This window comes from Limulus polyphemus, unplaced genomic scaffold (assembly GCF_000517525.1).
Source record: "Limulus polyphemus unplaced genomic scaffold, Limulus_polyphemus-2.1.2 Scaffold4410, whole genome shotgun sequence".
In the NCBI taxonomy this organism is placed as follows: Eukaryota; Metazoa; Arthropoda; class Merostomata; order Xiphosura; family Limulidae; genus Limulus; species Limulus polyphemus.
The window spans coordinates 6,443-31,071 of NW_013670020.1; the positions used below are offsets into that span (position 1 = coordinate 6,443).

Below are 24,629 nucleotides of genomic sequence, written 5' to 3' on the forward strand. Positions count from 1 at the left end.
TTCCACATTACATACACTGTACAACTTGTTTTACATTCCACATTACATACACTGTAAAACTTGTTTCACACTCCACATTACATACACTGTACAACTTGTTTCACATTCCACATTACATACACTGTACAACTTGTTTTACATTCCACATTACATACACTGTACAACTTGTTTTACATTCCAAATTACATACACTGTAAAACTTGTTTCACACTCCACATTACATACACTGTAAAACTTGTTTCACATTCCACATTACATACGCTGTACAACTTGTTTTACATTCCACATTACATACACTGTACAACTTGTTTTACATTCCACATTAGAAACAGTGCACAACTTGTTTGATATTGAACATTACACACACTGTAAAACTTGTTTCACATTCCACATTACATACACTGTACAATTTGTTTCACATTTTACATGCTGTACTACTTGTTTCACATTGCACATTACATACACTGCACAACTTGTTTGATATTGAACATTACACACACTGTAAAACTTGTTTCACATTCCACATTACATACGCTGTACAACTTGTTTTACATTCCACATTACATACACTGTACAACTTGTTTTACATTCCACATTAGATACAGTGCACAACTTGTTTGATATTGAACATTACACACACTGTAAAACTTGTTTCACATTACACATACTGTAAAACTTGTTTCACATTCCACATTACACACACTGTAAAACTTGTTTCACACTCCACATTACATACACTGTACAACTTGTTTTACATTCCACATTACATACACTGTACAACTTGTTTTACATTCCACATTACATACACTGTAAAACTTGTTTCACACTCCACATTACATACACTGTACAACTTGTTTCACATTCCACATTACATACACTGTACAACTTGTTTTACATTCCACATTAGATACAGTGAAAACTTGTTTGATATTGAACATTACATACACTGTAAAACTTGTTTCACATTCCACATTACATACACTGTACAATTTGTTTCACATTTTACATGCTGTACTACTTGTTTCACATTGCACATTACAAACACTGCACATTCCACATTACATAAACATTAAATGAAATATATTACATATTAGAATAACTGCACACTAATATTTAATTTGTTTCATGCTGTTTTAATTAGATAATCTACTAACTGTAAAATAAAAGTATCTTAACTTTCGTATTTTACATATTTTGATATATTAACTGCATTATAAAAGTGTCTTAAACTTTGTACTATAATCATTTCTTATTGGATGGTACAATAAAGTTTGTTTGGAGTATTTGATGTTTCATAACCATACAATTCATATATCTAGGTTGCCACAAAAGGAGAATCTCATAGCACACGACATGGATCAAAACCAGTAAATGAAGAGAAAAATGGTTATAAAAAACTAGTTCCTTGTAAGTATACGGTAACCTCTTATTCTGACATCATTTACTCTTAGAGACACTATTTCTAGTTTTAGTGTGGTTACAGGTTTCAAATGTATTTTTGTGTTTTTGGTTACATTTGTTGATAACCATGAGATAAACCTACTTCAGTGTTTCAATGGTGACATTTCTAGGTAACAATGTACTAAACTTACTTACTTGTTTCTATGTTTATATTTATAGATAACAATGTGCTAAACCTACTTCAGTGTTTTTATGGATACATTTATAGGTAACAATATGCTAAACCTACTCCACTTTTTCTATGGTTACATTTGTAGATAAAAATATGCTAAACCTAGTTCATTGTTTATATTTTTGTATTTGTAGGTAACAATAAGCTAAACCTACTCCAACTTTTCCATGGTTACATTTGTAGATAAAAATATGCTAAACCTAGTTCATTGTTTCTATTTTGTATTTGTAGGTAACAATAAGCTAAACCTACTCCAGCTTTTCCATGGTTACATTTGTAGGTAACAATATGCTAAACCTACTCCAGCTTTTCCATGGTTACATTTGTAGGTAACAATATGCTAAACCTACTCCAGTTTTTTTATGATTACATTTGTAGGTAACAATAAGCTAAACCTACTTTAGTTTTTCTATGATTACATTTGTAGGTAACAATAAGCTAAACCTACTTTAGTTTTTCTATGGTTATTTATGTAGTTAACAATGTGCTGAACCTACTTCAGTGTTTCTGTGGTTATATTTGTCTACAATATGGTCAACTTACTTCATTGTTTCTATGGTTACATTTGTAGGAAACAACATGCTAATGTTACATTAGTGTTACTATGTTTACGTTTGTAGAACCATGTGCTAATGCTACATTAGTGTTACTATGGTTACATTTGTAGAACAATGTGCTAATGCTACATTAGTGTTACTATGGGGACATTTGGAAGTAATGATGTGCTAATGCTACTTTAAATCTCTACAACTTTACTGTGTTAATATGATCACTTTTATACTCGGCTGTCCTTATGGTAACATCATCATAATCTGGGCTTGTTGAAGAGACATCATTCTTCAAGATAGGCTGTCCTGTTACAGGGAAGCCAGATTAATGCTGCGTAACAGTCTTGCAGTCTTCTTAGGTCCTAAAGACGTACATCTTTCTTTATTCTTAACATCCTATATATTATGTACCATAAAACAATAGATAAGAAGTTATTATATAACATACTACTAGAAGTTACAGTGCACGCTCTTCGTCCTTTTTAAAATATTGTGATTAATTCATCTTTATTCTTGATTGTCTATAGATGACTACAACCGAGTTGTGTTGGAGCCTCTTGCCGGGATCCCAGATAGTGATTATATTAATGCATCTTATATTGATGTAAGTTCTCAAACCTTAGTCTCTTGTATTGTAGTTAAACGTCAACCCTGTGCCTACACTAGCACTAACTTCTTAACCTTCTGTTTTATATGTGAATACTTTTCATTATCCTTTGATATATTTGATCATTTATTTCAATATTAACTTACTAACTAAGATTATACATATACATATAATTTAAGGATAAAAAGGGATCTGTTGGTCCATTTAGGCTTTCTCATCTACTATATTTAACTCTAAAATAAAATACACAAAACCAGCCCTTATCACAAGAAAAAATGGTGCAGCAACACTGTCAATTCTCTTAACAATCTTAAACACCTCAACCAGATTCCTTGTAATTCTTCTTCTTTCAACAGCAAACAATTTCAGAGATCTTAACCTCTCCTATGACAACCTTTCCATCCCAGACATCATCCTAATAGCCCTCCTCTGAACCCTTTCCAAACAATTCAGTGTCCTTCAACATAGGGACTGTTTTGTTTCAGTGCTTATGTTGTGGTAAGATTATCATTTGTTCTGTCATTAAAAGAATTTGTAAAGTATTAACTTACAAACACGTGATGGTCTTACCCATTCATGCAAACCCTCACTGATCAAAGGACTCTGAAGAAACAAGATGCTTTGAATTGATTAAAGAAACAGCAGATTTAATCATAATGATAATACAAACTCTAATAGCAGATGTACATTTTCCCTACTCCTTGAATCAAAACAATGTTTTTATATATACATATTAAGTGGTTATTTGTAACATTTTTATTTGTTTTAACTAACATTTTATCCAATGAACTTCTATCATATTTTTGGTTTTTAACTTTGAAAGGAGACAACATACAAACTAAAAATGTTTACAATGTGGCTTCCAAAATTCTGAAGTAAAAATATACATTTTTATTTATTTTCAGAGCATCCTAAAGCCAAATGCCTATATAGCAGCTCAAGGTAGGATATCTCATACTGTTTCTCTGGCTCTTGAAAACTGAAGCTATGTTATTTCTGTTTTGTTGGTTTGCTGATTCTTGAAAGCTGAAGTTATATTATGTACCTTGTACTAGCTCTCTGGTTCTTGAAAGCTGAAATTATATTACATCCCTTGTATTTGTTTTCTAGTTCTTGAATGCTGAAGTTATATTACACCCATTATACTGGTTCTTGAAAGCTGTGTATTACTTTCCTTGTACTGGTTTTTTGGTTCTTGGGAGTTGAAGTTATGTTATGTCCTTTGTACTAGTTCTCTGGTTATCGAACGTTGAAGCTATATTACATCCCTTGTACTGGTGCTTGAAAGGTGAAGTTATATTATGTCCATTGTACTGGTTCTTGAAAGCTGAAACTATATTACATCCCTTGTATTTGTTTTCTAGTTCTTGAATGCTGAAGTTATATTACACCAATTATACTGATTCTTGAAAGCTGAAGCTGTATATTACATTCCTTGTACTGGTTTTTTGGTTCTTGGGAGTTGAAGTTATGTTATGTCCTTTGTACTAGTTCTCTGGTTATCGAACGTTGAAGCTATATTACATCCCTTGTACTGATGCTTGAAAGGTGAAGTTATATTATGTCCCTTGTACTGGTTCTCTGGTACTTGTAGGCTGAAGTTGTGGTACATCTCTTGTAATGGTTTTTGAAAGCTGAAATTATATTTCATCACTTGAACTTATTCTCTGGCTATTGAAAACTGAAGTTATATTATGTCCCTTGTACTGATTCTTTGGTTCTTCAATGGTGAATCTATAGTACGTCCATTTTATTGGTTCTTTGGTTCTTGAAAGTTGAAGTTATGGTACATCCCTTGTAATTGTTCTCTGGTTCATGAAAACTGAAGTTATATTATGTCCCTTGTACTGATTCTTTGGTTCTTCAATGGTGAATCTATAGTACGTCCATTTTATTGGTTCTTTGGTTCTTGAAAGTTGAAGTTATGGTACATCCCTTGTAATTGTTCTCTGGTTCATGAAAGCTGAAGTTATATTATCCCTTGTACTGATTCTATGCTATGGTATGTCCATTTTATTGTTTCTCTAGTTCTTAAAAGTTGAAGCTATATTAACTTCCTTGTAGTAGTCTTTTGGTTCTTGAAAGTTGACAGCTATATTACATCTACTGTTCTGGTTCTCTGATTAATGAGAGCTGAAAACTATAGTACGTCTCTTCTGCTGTTTCTCCAGTTCTTGAAAAGTGAAATTATGTTTATTGTTATTCATTCCTAGCTCTGATCTTTTGCTATATAATTCAGTTTTATTTTTCTTTACTCTAGTGTTCCTCTATATAATCCAGTTTTCTCTTCATATTTGTTTATACAATTAAGTTTTATGCTCGTCTTTGTTTATTCTAGTGTTTCTCTGTATATTTCAGTTTTACATTTATCTTTCATTACTCTAGTGTTTTTCTATATAATTCAGTTTTATAATTCTCTATTATTGTGTTTCTCGATATAATTCAATTTTATGTTTATCTTTCTTTATTCCAATGTTTCTCTATATAATTCATTTTATGCTAGTCTTTGTTCATTTCTTTATTCTAGTGTTTCTATGTATGGTCCAGTTTTATGCTTATCATTGTTCATTCTAGTGTTTCTATGTATGGTCCAGTTTTATGTTTATCATTGTTCATTCTAGTGTTCCTCTTTATATTTCAACTTAATGCTAGTCTTTTTTTATTCTAGTGTTTTTCTATATAATTCAGTTTTATATTTATTTAGTTTATTCTAGTGTTTCTTTATATGATTCAGTTTTATGCTAGTCTTTGTGTGTTCTAGTTTTCTCTATATAATTCACTTTTATTCTATCTTTGTTTATTCTAGTGTTTCTCTATATAGTCCAGTTTTATGTTTATCTTTGTTTATTCTAGTGTTTCTCTAAATAATTCAGTTTTATGTTTGTATTTGCTTATTCTAGTGTTTCTCTATATAGTCCAGTGTTATGTTTATCTTTCTTCATTCTAATGTTTCTCTATATAATTCGGTGTTATATTTATTTTTGTTTATTCCAGTGTTTCTCTATATAGTCAGGTTATGTGTTTATCTTTCTTTATATTAGTGTTTCTCTATATAGTCCAGTTTTATGTTTATTTTTGTTCATTTTAGTGTTTTTCTATGTAATTCAATTTTATGCTAGTCTTTGTTTGTTTTAGTTTCACTATATAATTGCATTTTATGCTTTTCTCTCTTTATTCTAATGTTTCTCTGTATAATTCAGTTTTATGTTTACAGTTGTTCATTCTAGTGTTTGTCTATATAATTCAGTTTTATGCTAGTCTTTGTTCATTTGTTTATTCTAGTGTTTCTCTATATATATTCCAGTTTTATGTATATCTTTGTTCATTCTAGTGTTTGTCTATATAATACAGTTTTATGTTTATCTTTGTTCATTTTAGTGTTTCTCTATATAATTTAATTTTATGCTAGTTTTTGTTTATTCTAGTGTCTCTTTATATAATTCAATTTTATGCTGGTCTTTTTTATTATAGTGTTTCTATGTAAAATTCAATTTTATGTTTATCTTTGTTCATTTTAGTGTTTCTCTATATAATTCACTTTTATTCTATCTTTGTTTGTTTTAGTTTCTCTATATAATTCAGGTTTATGTTTATATTTTTTATCCTACTGTTTCTCTATGTAAATCATTTGTATGTTTATATTTTTTTAATGTTTCTCTATATAGTTGAGTTTTATGCTAGTATTTGTTTTTCTAGTGTTTTGCTGTGTAGTCCAGTCTTCTGTTTACATTTGTTTATTATAGTGTTTTGCTATATAGTCCAGTCTTATGTTTATATTTGTTTATTCTCATGTGTCTCTAATATATTCCAATTTATGTTTATATTTACCTTAGGTCCAAATGAGTCCACAATCCCAGACTTCTGGAGAATGGTGTGGGAACAGAATACTCACGTTATTGTCATGTTGACAAAAGTGTTCGACTTTATAAGGGTAATTTTGGTTTATGAAAATCTTTAGAATTTAGATTTATTTATTAAATTTCCAATTAGAAATAATACCATATACAAATACTGAAAGAATGCTTATTTTACTTTCTTTGATAGAAATGTTTATCTACAGAAGTTAAATCATAGTTACCACAATAAATTAATATTCAAAATAGTGTGTAATAAAATACCTTGTTCACCGTCATTAATTACAAAACACTAACAACATAGATCATTTGATATATATATATATGTATATAAATAACAATATTCTCTATTACAATTTTGCTTAACAAACTCAGGTTCAATATAATTTTGAAACTAACAAAAGTTCAGTAATGAATTAGAGCTAATAACACAAATTTAATATATAATTGAACATTACACAATTTCAACATAGAATTGAACTAGCCAAAGGTAGGTATGGTCTTGAAACCAACACAAGTTAAAACTAGTCTTGGAACCAACACAAGTTAAAACTAGTCTTGGAACTAACACAAGTCAAGTCTAGTCTTGGAACTAACACAATTTAAGTATGATCTCAGAGCTAACACAAACTAAATATGATCTCAGAACTAGCACAAGTTGAGCATAGTCTTAGAAATAACACAAATATGAAACTAAGTTGAATGGACAGCAACTGCCTGTTGTAGAAACACAAGTGTAGAGGATGAAATTTTAAAAGTCTTCTGCCTTTCATCTTCAGGTCGTCCTCTACACTTGTGTTTCTACAACAGGCAGTTGCCGTCCATTCAGTTTAGTTTCATCATGAATACTCTGCCTAAACAATCTATTAAAAAATAACACAACTATAGTATTGCCTTGAAACTAACACAAGTATAGCCTTGGAATTAACACAAGCTAAATATGATCTCAGAACTAGCATAAGTTAAGTATAATCTTGTAACTAAAACAATAAAGGATATATATATCAGAACTAACACAAGTTAAAACTAGTCTTGGAACTAACACAAGTTAAGACTAGTCTTGGAAGTTAAGACTAGTCTTGGAACTAACACAAGTTAAAACTAGTCTTGGAACTAACACAAGTTAAGACTAGTCTTGGAACTAACACAAGTTAAGTATGATTTCAGAACTAACACAAGTTAAGTATAGTCTTTGAATTAAGATAAGTTAAGTCTAGTCTTGGAACTAACACAAATTAAATAGTCTTAGAACTAACACAAATTAAATAGTCTTAGAACTAACACAAATTAAGTATGATCTCAGAATTGACATAAGTGTAGTCTTGATACTAACACAAGTCAAGTATAGTCTTGAAATTAACACAAGTTAAACATAATCTTGGAACTAGCCCAAGTTAAGTATAGTCTTGGAACTAACAAACATACAGTAAGAAGAAATTACGATTTAGTAAACATCAAACAAGCCAAGATCATTTTTTTTGGTAAAATTATACAAAATTACTCAAGATATATATACCACAAAGTAGGGTTTCTGAAGAAAAATAAAATTTGAGATAATCTCAAATATTTAGTTCTTTTACTGCAAATGCTACAGTTTAATTGATAACTTTTGTTTTACCATTGTATTTGGTGATAGTGTGTTATGGAAAGTATCCAGACAGCTTCAAAGTGACCAGATTTACATCAATTTTAATCTCATACACTTTATCTAATCAAACAAGTTACTGATAATCATTTCCCTGACTTCTGCAGGTTATGTGTGTTCAGTATTGGCCTAGTGAAATTGGTCATCCCGAAATTTGTGGGGATCTGGAATTAACACTTTTATATGAAGAAAGTCTTGCCAATTTCATGATCCGTACTGTACGGGTTAAAAAGGTGAGTGAAACACACTATTTGGTACGTCCACTTTTTACAAGTAGCACTTTTATACGAAGAAAGACTTGGCAATTTCATGATCCGTACTGTACAAGTCAGGAAGGTCAGTAAAATATTCTATTTAGTTTTAGACATAAACAAAACTTTCAAAATTATTGAACCATCTATCTGCGGGTAAGTTAAGACATTAAGCTGGACTGGACATGTGTAAGTTTTAACATTAAGCTGGACTATACATGGGTAAGTTTTAACATTAAGCTGGACTGGATATGGATAAGTTTTAATATTAAGCTGGACTGGATATGAATAAGTTTTAATATTAAGCTGGACTGGATGGGTAAGCTTTAATATTCAACTTGGCTGGATATAAGTGAGTTTTAACATTAAGCTGGATTGGACATGGGTACGTTTTAACCATCTATTAAACCGGCTTGGATATATTTAAGTTTTAACATTAAGCTGACTTGGATATAGGTAAGCTTTAACATTATAGTGAATTGTACATGGGTAAGTTTTAACATTAAACTGGACTGTGTATGGGTAAGTTTTGCAGTAAATAGAAAACATTCTTTTAACTTATACCTAAAATATTGTTTTGTAAAATTAAAAATATGTTTTTCTGTTAAAATACCCTAGAAACGATACTTTTAATTAACTTACGCCCATAAGATTTATGTACTTTCTAAACTAATAATATGCCTGTCATGCCCTGGTGATTAAGGTGCTAGATTTGCAATATGCGGTTTGCGGGTTTGAATCCCCATCACCAAACATGCTCGCCCTTTCAGTCATGGGGACGTTATAATGTGACAATCAATCCCACTATTTGTTGGTAAAAGAGTAGCCCAAGAGTTGGTGGTGGGTGGTATTGACTAGCTGTCTATCATTGCTAAATTAGGGACAACTAACAGATAGACCTTGAGTAATGTTGCATAGAATTCAAAACAAGCCTAAACTAATAGTCATGAAAGAGGGAATATTCTAATCATGTACTTTATTTTAGAAGTGTTTTTATATTTCATTTGTTTAGAGTTTCTAGCGTGCTAATACAAAACAGAAAATAAAGACATTCATACTCTCTAACAGAAAAAGCAAAGTTTTGTCCAAGTCAGCTGGAATTACCTATATTCTAGTGTGTATTTATTATACAGTATTCTGCTTGTGTTTAAGATGACTGCTTATAATTTCTTACAGAACGAAGAAGAACGAGAAGTGTCCCAGCTCCACTTCACTAACTGGCCATCACATACCGTTCCCTTCCCTAGTGCTCTCTTAGAGTTTCGGCGGCGGGTTCGGGTTTACATGGATCAGTTTCCTGACGTTGGGCCCCCTGTCGTTCACTGCAGGTACTTCTAATAGGGTTTTTACTACATATAACATAACTAGAGCATACTGTCATGTGATCTCATAAAGCTAAAGTACCTGCTCTATTCAACTGTATCTCAGCCATTATGGACTCATTTTTTATTTTAAAATATTCTTTATTTACGTCTAAAATGGACATACAAGGGTCCGGTTAGAAATGTTAATAAATGTTGTGTAATTCGTTTACTGAGTGTGTTCCTTATATAGTATATATATTTATTATAGAGTTTAAACACATGAAATGAGAAACAATCATGACAGTGCAAATTGGTCTTTTCTCCTAACTTTTTTAGACTTTTTGAAATAATTGCAATTATGACGACAAACACTTTCCATAATCTCGTGAATTCATTATAAAAAATTTTTATATCAGCTACAATGGAGAACATTAATCAAGAATGATTAAACGTTTTAGACGATATTTTACAAAATTATTTAAAGTCTACCTGTCATACAGAGCCTTAGTTGTTGTTGTCTCTAGTATGTTTGTAGTAGTTTGTTCCAAATCAATTACTTTATGACAGACACTTGAAAACACAATAATATTTATTATACTGCTGTAAGCTGTATTTCTAATTTTGTAATTTAAATATTGCCCAGAGAGAGTTGCAGATTTTTAAGAATAACATTAAGATCAAAAGGTTTAATAAGATAGGCCTAAAATACCCATAAAGCTAAGCACATAACATAGTGTTCTAGCACATTAGAAGCTAGGTTATAAATACAAGATAGTTGTGAAGTGATTATTTTTTATTTATTTTTAAAAAGATAGAGAGTTCAAACAGTCAGTTTATTTTTGTGAAGTATTTGGATCTTTGCTCATTGCACTTATCGAGTTACTTTGTACGAGTACGAGTAAGTTGATTTGTTTTATGCTAGTTAACGTACGACAGTATATGTTTTCTATCTTGTTACCACATTAAAGAAGATAATAAACTATTTTTGTATAGTTTAAGTGGGCTGGAACTTGAATTATTTGTACCAGATAAGTTAAAATAATCCACCAATGAAAGAACAACAATATTACAATACGATATCCTGGCTAGAGAAGAAATGGTTCAGTTTTGGATGTTTAGCTTTTAATGTAATTTTGTGAATAGTTATTCTATTTTTTATTTCTAAACTCTAGTGATGGCTGTGGTCGAACAGGAACATATTTGGTGATTGATGCAAATTTGGAACTTGCTAAAGAAGATGGGGTTTTCGACGTTTTCAACTACACGAAACAAATAAGGTGTGCAAGAAAAGGCATGGTAGAAACATTGGTGAGTTTATTGTAGAGAAGAAAAGTCATGGTAGAAACTTTTATGAGTTTATTATAGTGAAGAAAAGTCATGGTAGAAACATTGGTGAGTTTATTGTAGTGAAGAAAAGGCATGGCTAGAAACATTGGTGAGTTTATTATAGTGAAGAAAAGTCATGGTAGAAACATTGGTGAGTTTATTATAGTGAAGAAAAGGCATGGTAGAAACATTGGTGAGTTTACTATAGTGAAGAAAAGTCCTGATAGAAGCATTGGTGAGTTTATTGTAGCGAAGAAAAGGCACAGTAGAAATATTTGTGAGTTGTTTATAGAAAGACAAGAAATACAATAAAAGTGCTTGATAAAACGGCAGCAAAAATGATTTTATACTCTATAAAATATTTTAAAAATCATTTATCGAGAATATCAAAAGCTATTTAATTTGAGTAATAGTTTTTACTCAACAGTATAAACATAATGCAATATACTACTTAGTCCAATGAGCAAGAAACAAAAATATTGCCCATACCTAAACTACACACCACAGCTGTGGTAAGAACATTACAGAATGTATCACACTTGGGTCCAGTAAGCAAGTAACTAAAACACTGCCCATTTCTCCTATACTCACCACATTACAGTACATTGAATTGAATTATTGGAAAGGGTTCAGAGAAGGGTTACTAGAATGGTGCCTGGGATGGAGGGGTTGTCTTATGGGGAAATTGTTTTCTCTTGAAAAAAGAGTTAGATGGGATATGATTGAGATGTTTAAAATTGTTAAGGGAACTGATAGTGTTGATGCATCATTCATCATTTTTCGTACTTAATGGTGAGAATGGTAGGACTAGGGGGCACAAATATATATTTTGGCAGGGTATGAGTCATCTTCAGCTAAGACAGTTATATTTTTCTAACAGGGTGGCTGGCCTTCGAAACCGGTTGCCTTCTGATGTTATGGAGGCAGTAAATTTAAGTGAGTTTAAGAGAAAACTTGATAACTGTGAATGATAAGATCTGGCTTTGGGGTTTTATATTATTTAATAGTTTCAGTTTAGTTTAGAGGATGAGACAGCCTAGATGGACCAATAAGTCCCTTGTTGTCCCTAAACAATGTTACGTTAAACATTACAGGGCCTAACATACCAACATCCAGCGAACAAGCACAAAACAAAACACTGCCCTTTTCTCCACAACTACAGTAAAAAACGTACTGGTTGTCAATTGCTTCCATTGGTTTTAAACATACTGAAATAAAGGGAAAAGCTAAAAGAAAGACAAAGATAGAGAAGACATGCTTGTAAATCAATAAATTCACTGCTAAAATGACTGTAGGTAAATAAACAGCTACTTGAATGGCAAAGAGTGAGCAGGCGGAATAATTTACAACTTGTTTTAACATTATTACACTTGATGGAAATGTATGAAATGTTAACATCATCAATGTGTAACAGTTTTTCCAATAAGATATCTTACCCCCATTCACAAAATAGCTTTTCTCAATTTGTACTGCCCTCTATCGGTACAAATTTTCAACACCCACCTCCTGCTTCTACATATCCACGTGTAAATGATTATGCAGCAGCTCTCCACCAATAGGAGCGTGACATAACTCCTGTCGTAACCAGCTCCCTCTTCACATTTGCTCTCATTAACCTTGATTGGCAGTAGTACTGTACAGACATGTTTGTTTTTGCTCGCAAATTTGGCGACATTTTCCTAGTTTTTCTTTTACTATGTTTTGTTATTTGTTTATTTACAGGGGCCTTTTTGATAGTGTGTTGTGGATCCCACTCTGTATCAAGTGATGCCTGACCAGATATACTTTTTTTTTAATCTGCACTGTCCATCCTGTGACCATGTCAATTACATTGTAGCTCTTCCTACCATGGGCCTGATGTACAATTCCAGCTGCCGCCAGGTGTTGTTTGTGTGTCTCCATTCAATTATCACAATGCCGAAACAATTATGTCACAGGATTAGGTTATGCACACCATAGAGATGGGGTGTTTCGTTTTAACTGCTAGTAGTTCTCACTAATTGTCTTTTGCTTCATAAATATGTTCGTCCCAGACTGTACACTCCTGGACACAGATGAGTAAAGTTGACAGGGATTGCTGCCCATCTCTGATGGTCTGGGGCATTGAGACTCTTCCTACTGTGGATCTGACGTACAATTCCAGATGCCGCCGGATGTTGGTTGATCGACTTCATTGACGTGGTATCGTGGTCCCCTGTTGTACTGTCACTGGTGATGCAGTCCTCCAGACTCTTTAGCACGTTTTTCCCTCCTTTCTTCTAGTGGAGTATGGGAGTCATTGCCACTTACCAGTTCCTAGCCACTCGGGGGGTGGACCATGGAGGCCTGTCCTCCTGAGTGATGCATCATACCACTCAGTTGGGAGTAGGATAGTGGTATTCTGCGGGTTTTAATGGCATGTAGCACTTCTGATATACAATTCCAGATACCACCAAGGTTTGGTTGAAGCACTCTGCCATGTCACGACTATATATATATATATATATATTGTAGTTTACCCCTCCAGCTAAGTAAGTCCTCACAAGTGTTCTGGCCTGGTATCTCTCTTCATACTGTAGACTGGATAAAAAATGCCAAATGCCACCAGGTTTGGGGTTAGAGATGCACCCCAGGTTTGAGTTTCCTCTTCCTACCATCTGCTGGATGTTGATTCCTGGCAGATCTAGTGTTGGCTGTAGCTGGATGCAGCACAGTATTCCTACTTGTGTATGGCTAGGTATCCTCCTCCTCCTACTGTGGACTGGAAGAACAATACCCAATGCTTCCAGGTTTTGGAACAGAGAAGTAATCTCACAGGGGCATTCCTCCTTCCTACCATCCAATGGATGTCGGTTCGTGGTAGAACAGGTGATGATTGGGTTGCAAATGTGCACAAGTGGAGACGGATTTTGGTACAGAAGCTCGTCTTCCTTACCAGTTTACGTTTCGAGGTGAAGAGGTAGGTAATCCTCTGCCTACTGCAGAACTGTTGTACAATTCCAAATACTGCCAGGTGTTGGATGAGATCAAACTACCACTATGGTCTGTCGGGCCCTAAGCAGTCGACACCCAGGGTTCTCATTCATCAGTAATAAGTATCATGGGATTCCTTCATGTTTTTCTGTCTTTTATGTTCACAACACAACCATAAAAGAGTATACCTGGATCAGGTGTGGTGTGGTCTCTCACTGAGGTGTGATATTTTATTTTTTTGGTTCCACACCTCATGGTCTATCTAAAGGGGAATAATTTTTTCACTGGCCCTCCAACAATTCAATGTGGAATTCTAGCTACTTTGTGAGAGGAAGTAAGATATTGTATTGGAAACTAACATTTTTCTAAACTAAAAATGTATTTCCGATAGATACTTACCTCATCACACATTTCTCACCCAACCTCCCAACTTCCAGTGAGATGTGGTGTAGGTCTTCTGACCAATCTTGAAGTGATTAACAAGTGTAAATGTGGAGAGGGCGCTGGTTACAATAGGGGTTGTGTCGCACTCCTATAGGTGGAGAACTACTGCATAATCATTTACAGATGTATATGCAAAAGCGGCAGGTAGAAGGCTAGTGGCAAGAGTTGAAATTTTGTTCCGATAGACGGCACTACTAATCGAGAAAGGCTATTATGTGAGAGGAGGTATCGATCGAAAATACAATTTCAGTTTAGGAAAATGTTAACTTTTTTCCTAGTTTTCTTTAAGGTTAAAGGTGAACACGCAGTATCAGGTTTATTATATCCCTTAAATTCACTTTGTTGTCTTGTTTCTTTAGGAACATTACAAGTTTATCTACGAAACTTTGGAGGACGCTTACGTGTGCGGCGCCACCTGGTTTCCCATTAGCGAACTATCTCAAAAACTTAAGTACAAATCACAGAAGAACAGTACAACAAGGCTGAACGAATATCAGCGAGAGTACCAGGTGCGTAAGTTATCCTGTGTTCGAGATTTTCATTAACTACAAATATTATACAGTTTTACTAGTCTTTTTGCTTGTTAATCATAACATTTTGGTAGATAATTCTGCCTTAGTTGATTTTTTTATACTCTAAGTTTTTGGAATAGAAGTTACTTCATTAAAAGCAAATTTTTAATAACATAGGATGAGTTGAATAGAATAACTAGTTTTAGAGCAGAACATTATAACACTTGAGGGTGTTTGCTTTAATATTCTTTTATTTGAATGCTCTTGTATTATTAGGCTTAGCAATGCAAATCACACGCGCATATATGCATATATATATATATATAAATTATTAATAATTGACAATTTTCCATAGTTGAACTGTTTGTTCGTTTTCATCTTTTTTATCGCATGTTAATCTATACAGTGTTAACTTTTTTTACCTTAGCTTTTCAGCGCATGATGTATCATTCTCGCTGCTCTGGCAAGTAGCGCAATTTAATTATTTTTTTCTTTTTACCACATGTAAAATTGACTTAAGAAAGGATGAAACATGCCGTTCAAGTCGCATTCTGAAGAACGTGTAAAACGTTTCTCAATTTGTATGTCAGTTGCTATGAAGGACATCAAACTTTTTATAACTTGTTACGTGTGGCTATGTAATTGTTCTGCGCTATATTTTCAATGTTTTATCGTTTATCAGTGGCATGTGGGGGGGGGGGTCAAGGGGACGGCATTTGCTCTAACAGGCTACAAATAGTTTACCCAGAATTTTGCTGTTCCATTATGACTAAGGCTCATTAATTAAAATGTTTTTGTTATGGTTGACATAAGATATTAATATATCATCAGAAATACCATGCCTAGGGAAATCCCTTGGTTTTCGGTGTTAGATTGATTAAAATACGAATACACTGACATCTCATAGTTGATAGAAAATTTAGCAATTTTGTGAACACCTGACAATTTTAGGTTGTATTTTTCAAGCTGTCGACAGATTTTTGGCGGCCCAAATAATTCTATTTCAGATTTATTCGTTCTATAATCATACCAATCAGGGGAGTTATGGTGCGTTTTAATATTAATGTAGAGTATAATATGCAACATATTATAAAGGGCGGGTGGAGGGGACGGCAGGCGCCCTTACTACGCTACTGGTAGCAATTGTGTGAAGTCTAGAAGTTTCATTAAAGTTTAGGCCTCTGTGAAGTTTTCTGTAGTATGTAGAAATTAGTACAACATAAGAAAACGACAGCCCGAATAAATTAAAATTAAGTTTGTTCAGTATCAGTTAAAGAGATTTAGTGAATTAGACAATGAGAGTTGTGTCTGTTTTTGTCAGTGATCGCCCCCCACAGTGGCACAGCGGTATGTCTGCGGACTTACAACGGTAGAATCCTGGTTTCAATAACCGTGGTGGGCAGACTTCGATTTGACTTCGATTGTTTTAGATAAAAATTGTTGTACTGTGCGTTTAATTGTATCTAGCTTTTTTCTTTTTTTTAAACTCAGTCGAGATCTGAGAATTTGGACTTTGGCTCCTCAAAACATTTTCTGACAATCCTTCTGTTATCTTGAGGTTCTTACCCGATTTCTTCAAGGGAAGCCAGAAAACCTGAGAACGCTACACCTGAATACTAGATATAGTTCGTGAGAGAACTCTGTTTTTTGTGTGTTTTGTTTTTTAGGTTTATCTCATTTTACGCCTAAATAGGATGACCAACATTTCATAAACCTACTGTGTTTCACTTGCTGCAAGCTATTCCTCGATTATCTCACGAGACTAACAAAGGATGTTATAAGAAAATGCTGGTCAAATTAAAACTCGCGGCATTTTAACGGTATGGTTCGAGATTATTGTGAAACTACAATACCCTTTTGTTTAAATGCCGTACATTGTTGTGTTTTAATAAGAACTTACTTGTGATTTGTTGAGATCTATCAAAATGTACAATATAAAGATATAAATATAAGTCAGCATATAGGGTTAAGGGAATGAAGGAGCTAGAAGAGAAGTTAGTTTTGATTGTTTGTAAATTTGTAACCCCTTTTTTTTTCCTAGATAATTTGCAAGATGTCCTCTAAGTTGTCTATAGGAGATTGTGCCGGCGGCCATAGGCCAGAAAACAGAGAAAAAAACAGGGATGTTGCCATTGTTCCTCGTAAGTTTCTTGTGTTTCTGAACATCGAACTTTATTTTGTTTTAATATTGTTACGTATCTGCTTATTTGATAATTTCCCGTAAAAATTCTTTCCGAGAAACTTCAGCGATACAAGTCCTTTCTTAATTAAACTAGTTTATTCTTTCTCGTTACAAACTTTGTAATACACTTAATTTCCACAGTCACTTTAAACTTAACTACTTTTATAAACACACCCTATAATTCACAGCGATTCACACACTTTACTTACAGTGCCTACTGCTCGCTTGACTCGATTATTTCAATTATTTCTCTTCAATCTATCTCCGGCTTATATACTAAAAAAGAGGGTGTCTAGCAAACGCTAGGACATTCGTGAGGTTGCTCGCTAAGTCACGATTCTTCTAGAAACTCCAGCGCGCATGCTCCCAGCGTCGCGTGACTTCCGCTGTCGTAACAATATGATTCAATGATATATACAGAACCAAGCTCACTCTGCCTGATGATGGGCCACTTTTGTAAATTAAAATTTTAACTTGGGCCCAAGTATTATTGTTAGTAATGGCTACAAATACAATTTGCGAAAGAAAAAAAAAACGATTTTTATAAGCAATTGTATAATGCCTTATAACTGTGTACAATATTTATTTGAAACGGGATGACCTTTTAATTTTGTTACTTACATTAAGATAAACCCAGAAAACGATCTATTGTGGAGAAATAAAAATAAATTTATTATTTTAAGTAAAATAACAGTTTTATTGAGCCAACTGTCCATATTTAGGCTTCGTCGAGGCTAGATAGACAATATACCTATTATATTGATAAGTATTGTATTGATTGCTTAATACTTTTAAATTTAATCGTAAGCCGAAATAGCAAAACACTGAATTTAAATAGACTGTTCATTTATTTCAAATAATGTCTTATTTTTATATCACTTGTATATCAGTCTGCACTACGACTTTTTCAACTAAGTAAATAATTTATTTGTTTCAGCTGACAACTTTAGACCATATCTGACGTCATTCCAGAGCAATGATAGCACTGATTATATCAATGCCGTTTTTGTTGATGTAAGCTTCACACTTTTATACTTATCCGTGCTTATAATTTTTGTTGAAGTATGTATCTAGACAGTATTACTGTTTGAATGTAAAGTGTTTTGATGGTATTGTTTTGTCGTTTTCATCGATAGTGGAAGATCTAATACTTTTGGTACACAAAATATATGATTGTAATTTGTACAACAGATGTTGAAGTACGTCCAAAAAATAAATTATTTTAAAAAATTTGAAGTTGTGCTATAAAATCGTATGCGTGCCTAAACTTCTGATCCTATGAGGATTCTGCTAAAAACATTTTTGGGTCAATGTTAGAAAGAAAAATATGACAAAAGTAATTTATCATATTTTAAAGTATGCTTGTATTATTATTAAAGAGACTGTTCTTTCTCAAATATTTTGGTTAGCAAAGAAATAATTTCAAATTATATCCAAAATGTTTAGTGAAGTTTAGCCTAATGTGCATGCTTTAATGAGAAGTGCCAGAAGAATGTACTGAACCACACAGTGTACAATAGTCATAGACCATACTTTGGACAATTTAAAGAGGTTATTTTACATATTACCAAACCTGTATAGATTGTAAACTAGCTTTAGTATCAAAGCTATGAGAGTTGAAAATGTAAAATTATAAGAAAAAAGTTATAGTTATTACATATATTCACATTATAACAACAAATGAAAGTGTGTTGAGTTTTCAATGTATCAGGTTAATAATGTATTTATTCAAGATTTATCAAATGAATCTTTAATGTTTTCTGTGTTTGATACATAGGGCTACACAAGATCAAAGGAATACATCATTACAGAGTGGCCATTACAAAAGACAGTCCCTGATCTATGGTCACTAGTGTATGACCATGATTGTAATTCCGTTGTAGTTCTCTGTAGCCCACCACCATCAAATGTAACTATTTCAGATTTTTTTATGGTAACAGGAATACTATAGTTGTTTACAGATGTAACCCAACACCATCTAGTGTAACTATTTCAGATTTTTGTATAGTAACAACAGGAATACTATAGTTGTTTACAGATGTAACCCAACACCATCTAGTGTAACTATTTCAGATTGTTGTATAGTAACAACAGGAATACTAGAGTTGTTTACAGATGTAACCCAACACCATCTAATATAACTATATCAGATTGTTGTATCGTAACAACAGGAATACTAGAGTTGTTTACAGATGTAACCTGACACCATATAGTGGAACTATAACAGATTGTTGTATAGTAACAACAGGAATACTAGAATTCTTTAGAGATGTAACCCAACACCATCTAGTGTAACTATATCAGATTGTTGTATAGTAACAACTGGAAAACTGTATTTGTTTACAGATGTAACCCAATACTATCTAATGTAACTATTTCAGGTTTTTGTATGGTAGCAACAGGAATACTGTAGTTGTTTAAAGATGCAACCCAACACTATCTAGTGTAACTGTATCAGATTGTTGTTGTTGTAACAACAGGATTATAAATACTCACAACATTGTATAATTCTCCTCCCCCCATAGTTGCTCAGTATCAAGTCTTAGGGCTAATATTTCCAAAATTAGGTTTTGGTGCTGATGGTGGGCACAGCACAGATAGTTCACAAACTAATAAGAACATTTTACTTGAGAAACATTTAATGACACTCCATTCTATATTCTTTTAGTATTTTATTAGTGTTTATTACTTGTTTTAGTATCAGTCATATAGTGTAGAAGATATTAGAACAGATCTGTATTATAACATCAGTCTAGTAGATATTATACAAAATCTGTGCTGTAGCATCAATCACATAGCAGGTATAAAACAATATATATAGTATAGTATCAGCCACATATAAATTAACATCTGTTCTCGAGCATCAGTCACACAGTTTATATAAATAGCCATCTGTACTCTAGCATCAGCCATAGAACAGATATAAAACAAGACCTGTACTCTAGCATCAGTCACATAGCAGATGTAAAACAAGATATGTATTCTAGTATCAGTCACATAGCAGATGTAAAAGAAGATATGTACTCTAGTATCAGTCACATAGCAGATGTACAACAAGATGTGTACTCTAGCATCAGTCACATAGCAGATGTAAAACAAGATATGTATTCTAGCATCAGCCATATAACAGATATAATACAATATACTGTACTCTAGCATCAGTCACATAGCAGATGTAAAACAAGATATGTACTCTAGCATCAGTCACATAGCAGATGTAAAACAAGATATGTACTCTAGCATCAGTTACATAGCAGATGTACAACAAGATATGTATTCTAGCATCAGTCACATAGCAGATGTAAAACAAGATATGTATTCTAACATCAGTCACATAGCAGATATAAAACAAGACCTGTACTCTAGCATCAGTCACATAGCAGATATACAATCTGTGTTGCAGATGCGAAATGGAAAAACTATAGTCATGAATGTCTGTTCAACAATACTTTGATACACATCTTTCATATTGCCATTTAATGGTACATTATATCCACTTTTCCATACAGTGTAAATTACAAACATTTTCTATACTTATTTAAAAGCTCAAAAGTATATTACAGTTGATGTTGAATGAAAGGTTAAACATATTAAGACACTGATGTTGTAGGGAGGTTTCCAGTTTCTAAAGTTTCTCTTTTTTTTCTTTTTTTTTTTATATTTAGTCCTACCCTCCGTTTTGGCCAACAGAAAGAGAAAAACGTCGTAAGTACGGTCCTGTATTCACTGTGGAGATGGTTTCCCACAATCATTATCCTAACATCAAGACATATATTTTCCGAGTTACTAAGAAGGTACATATTGAACCTATTCTAAATGTCTAAGACGTTTGAAATTGTGTTGTGTGATCAAAATCCTTACATGAAATAACCAAAAAATGTTATGAATAGCATGACACATTTAAAAGTGCTTAATGTCACATGTTCAAAAACCCTGTTTCATTTGTCCTGCTGTTTGGGGCAGTGATATTTTTAGTTATCTCTATATTTTTAACTGTTTGTCTGTACAAAGAATGTTAGTTTATAAGGCTAGAAAGTAAAAATGTATATAATTGTCTACGTAGCTCTTAGGCATCCAATATTTCTTACCATACAGGGTTTTTATCATTTTATATCAAGACTTCTTGAATCTACATGTTTTTTCTGGTAATATTGCCCTATTTAAACATAATGAGTGGTTGCTAATTGTACTCTGTCATATGGAATCATAGCCTTGCAGAACTGAATGTTGGGTAAATTTCACTCAATGATTGACAGTATTGACAATCTTGATTATATAACATTGACTTTAAACATTCAGATGTATTTAAATATATATAAAAGTTGACTATTTTAAACTTCATAATTGCAACCTTTAATACATGGTAGTTTAAAACTTCATAATCATGACCTTTAATATGTGGTCATTTAAAACTTCATAATCACAACCTGTAATACATGATTCAGAAACTTTGAAACATGATCATTTAAAACTTCATAATCACAACCTGTAATACATGATCATTTAAAACTTAATCAGAAACTTTAAACATGATCATTTTAAACTTCATAATCGTGACTTTAATACATGGTCATTTAAAACTTTGTAATCATAATCTTTAATACATAGTCATTTGAAACATCATAATCACTACCTTTAATACATAATCATTTAAAACTTCATAATGATGACCATTAATACAAGGTCATTTAAAACTTCATAATCACAACTTTTAATATAGGGTCATTTGAAACTTAATCACAAACTTTAAAACATTGTCATTTTAAACTTCATAATCACAAAGTTTAATACATGTGATCATTTAAAACTCTGTAATTGTAACCTTTAATACATGGTCATTTGAAACATGATAATCATAATCATTTAAAACTTCAAAATGATGACCATTAATACAAGTTCAATTGAAACTTCATAATCACAACCTTTAATACATATGATCATTTAAAACTCTGAAATCATGAACTTTGATAAGTAGTCATTTTAAACATCATAATATATGACCTTCGATACAAGGTCATTTGAAACTTCATAATCACAAACTTTAATATGTAGTCATTTTAAATTCAGTAATACCTTCAATACTCTGTTATTTTAATCTCTGTAGAATTAACCCTTAACACTCACAAATTATTAGTTACATAAAAGTGACTGTGTCACTTTAATCTGCATAACACAAACACAGTCATAACTAATCTTACCTAATTTAACCTTAAAATACCCTAAACATTCAGTTGAATTGAGATACATAAGTCTTGTTCTCAACACATAGTTTAAACTGTGAAACTGTAAACTTCAACATTCAGTTGTGTTCAGCTGTGTAAACTATTTCTCAATACTTAGTTTAGGCTAATTCTCCACATTATGTAATGCTTAGCTATGTAAATCTTGATAATATTTTGGATTATCTACCTCACATTTAAATAAATTGGTCCTGAACTAACTTATAACTTGACAAGACAAGAATTTAATTCTTACTTTTGTTGATGCAGAAAACAAATTGTATAGAATAGCTACATTACATTTTCATCCAGCTTTTAAAAGTATATTCTTTTCACATATGCATATGTTTGTAAAAGCATAAAATCGCAAATCTCAGCTGTTTAAGTTATCTAAGTAATTAGATGATTATGTTATATGAGTATGTTGTTAGTAGTTTCCATACAACATGTTTCCAAGCTCATCTTCACATATTGAAAAATTTTATTGTTTAATTTCAAGTATGAAGTCCCACTAGGCTGTGACACATATAGCAGATTCATCAGTCATTTGTTATGTAGGCTGCGTTATGTGTGGATGGTGTGACATTTCTCTGTAGAGTAGGTTCTTCAGACATTTGTTATGTGGGTTGTGGGAAGTATGAATGATGTCACACCTCTCTGGTTAATATTTTTTCACCCTCCCATGAAACTTGAAGCTTAGGATTACCTAAAACACAGTTTTTCAGTTAAATAACTTTGTTACATTTTGCTTTCAAATCAAGTGTAACTACATAAGCTATCTTTTTGTGTTAAAACTTCAGGCTGGACCTGTGCATCTTGTGATAATGAGTAGGCTTAGTGAAGAGTTTGTCTTCTATGTGTCAACTACTGTGGTGTGCATGATGCTGTTTTTGCAAGCTCCAAAACTTATATTGGAATATTTTTAAATGATTTTGAGAAAGTGTGCATGTACTAATGAGAAGTACAAGTTCAGTAGCTAAGTAGAGCTTGCATTAGCTTAAATGTAACATTTGTGTTGTGTACTAATAGTAAGAGTAGACATGGGTGCCTAACTATTCAAAAGTGGGGGTCAAGGGTAAAGAAGTATTGGCAAGCAAGGCAAAACAATTTTTTGCTGAAAAATATTTAAATTGGAGAAGCAACTGCCCCATCTACCCTTTTGTTAGGCACCTATGAGTATAGAGTTCAAAATACATATTTTTTTTTAGTTAACAAGCTTTGTTAGGCTTAGCTAGATGAGCATTGTGTTGTATGCTAAATGTAAATCATTATGCATTGTAATTGTATAGTAAAATGTGTTGTAACTTAACTAACCATTGTAGTTGATCAGTGTTTTTGATGTGAAACAGCTCTACAGTGTTAGTCGATAGATGCTCTTTAGCCTTAGTTCCCAACCTTTCTAGCTAGTTGTAGTGTTTAGCTTTGTTTTTAGTATTAGGCTTAGTCATTGTTTGTGATGTGTTTGTAACCATATTTATTGACCTTCTTCTTTGCTGCATGGTCAACTGTATATGTGTGCGCATGCGCAGAAACCACTGGTCCACTATTCCATCGATGGGTCCTGTGAAACGAGGGAGCACCGATTGTCACCACCACATCAGAAACAAGGCTCACAGGTTCACTAATTTTGCACTCTTTTCTTTTTTCTATCTTTCTATTTCTTCTGAAGAAGCATTATCTTTTCTACACTCTTGAAGTGAAATCTCATTCAAGGTGATTTTTCTACTTTCTTGATTATTGTAAGCCAAGTTTTAACGGTACAGTCTGAAAGCAAATATTCCATCTTAATACCAGTGATCTTTACTGTGGATCTCTACAGATAGTGAACATACAGGTAAGAATCTAATTACATGGAAGCCTGAAATAAAAGGATAATATCATCACAATAAGAATTGAATGAAGGTAGTGTCATCACAATAAGGATTTAATAATGGTATTGTCATTCATATAATAATGCAGTAAAGAGAGTGCCATCACAATAAGGATTTACTAATGGTATTGTCATTCATATAATAATGCAGTAAAGAGAGTGCCATCACAATAAGGATTTACTAATGGTATTGTCATTCATATAATAATGCAGTAAAGAGAGTGCCATCACAATAAGGATTTACTAATGGTATTGTCATTCATATAATAATGCAGTAAAGAG

General features: G+C 32.6%; 1 protein-coding gene across 1 annotated transcript in view; it reads left to right on the forward strand.

Annotated features, from left to right (window-relative positions):
• The window catches only part of LOC106471099 (receptor-type tyrosine-protein phosphatase kappa-like), a 34,517-nt gene that overhangs the window by 1,483 nt on the left and 8,405 nt on the right, over window positions 1-24,629 (forward strand). The window contains exons 2-14 of the mRNA XM_022399716.1: window positions 1,320-1,407; window positions 2,709-2,785; window positions 3,694-3,730; window positions 6,622-6,719; window positions 8,395-8,520; window positions 9,715-9,866; window positions 11,015-11,150; window positions 14,924-15,073; window positions 17,118-17,217; window positions 18,196-18,272; window positions 19,036-19,167; window positions 20,924-21,052; window positions 24,007-24,093. Coding sequence (XP_022255424.1) covers window positions 1,320-1,407; window positions 2,709-2,785; window positions 3,694-3,730; window positions 6,622-6,719; window positions 8,395-8,520; window positions 9,715-9,866; window positions 11,015-11,150; window positions 14,924-15,073; window positions 17,118-17,217; window positions 18,196-18,272; window positions 19,036-19,167; window positions 20,924-21,052; window positions 24,007-24,093 — 1,389 coding nt within the window. The remainder of the gene's footprint in view (window positions 1-1,319; window positions 1,408-2,708; window positions 2,786-3,693; window positions 3,731-6,621; window positions 6,720-8,394; window positions 8,521-9,714; window positions 9,867-11,014; window positions 11,151-14,923; window positions 15,074-17,117; window positions 17,218-18,195; window positions 18,273-19,035; window positions 19,168-20,923; window positions 21,053-24,006; window positions 24,094-24,629) is intronic.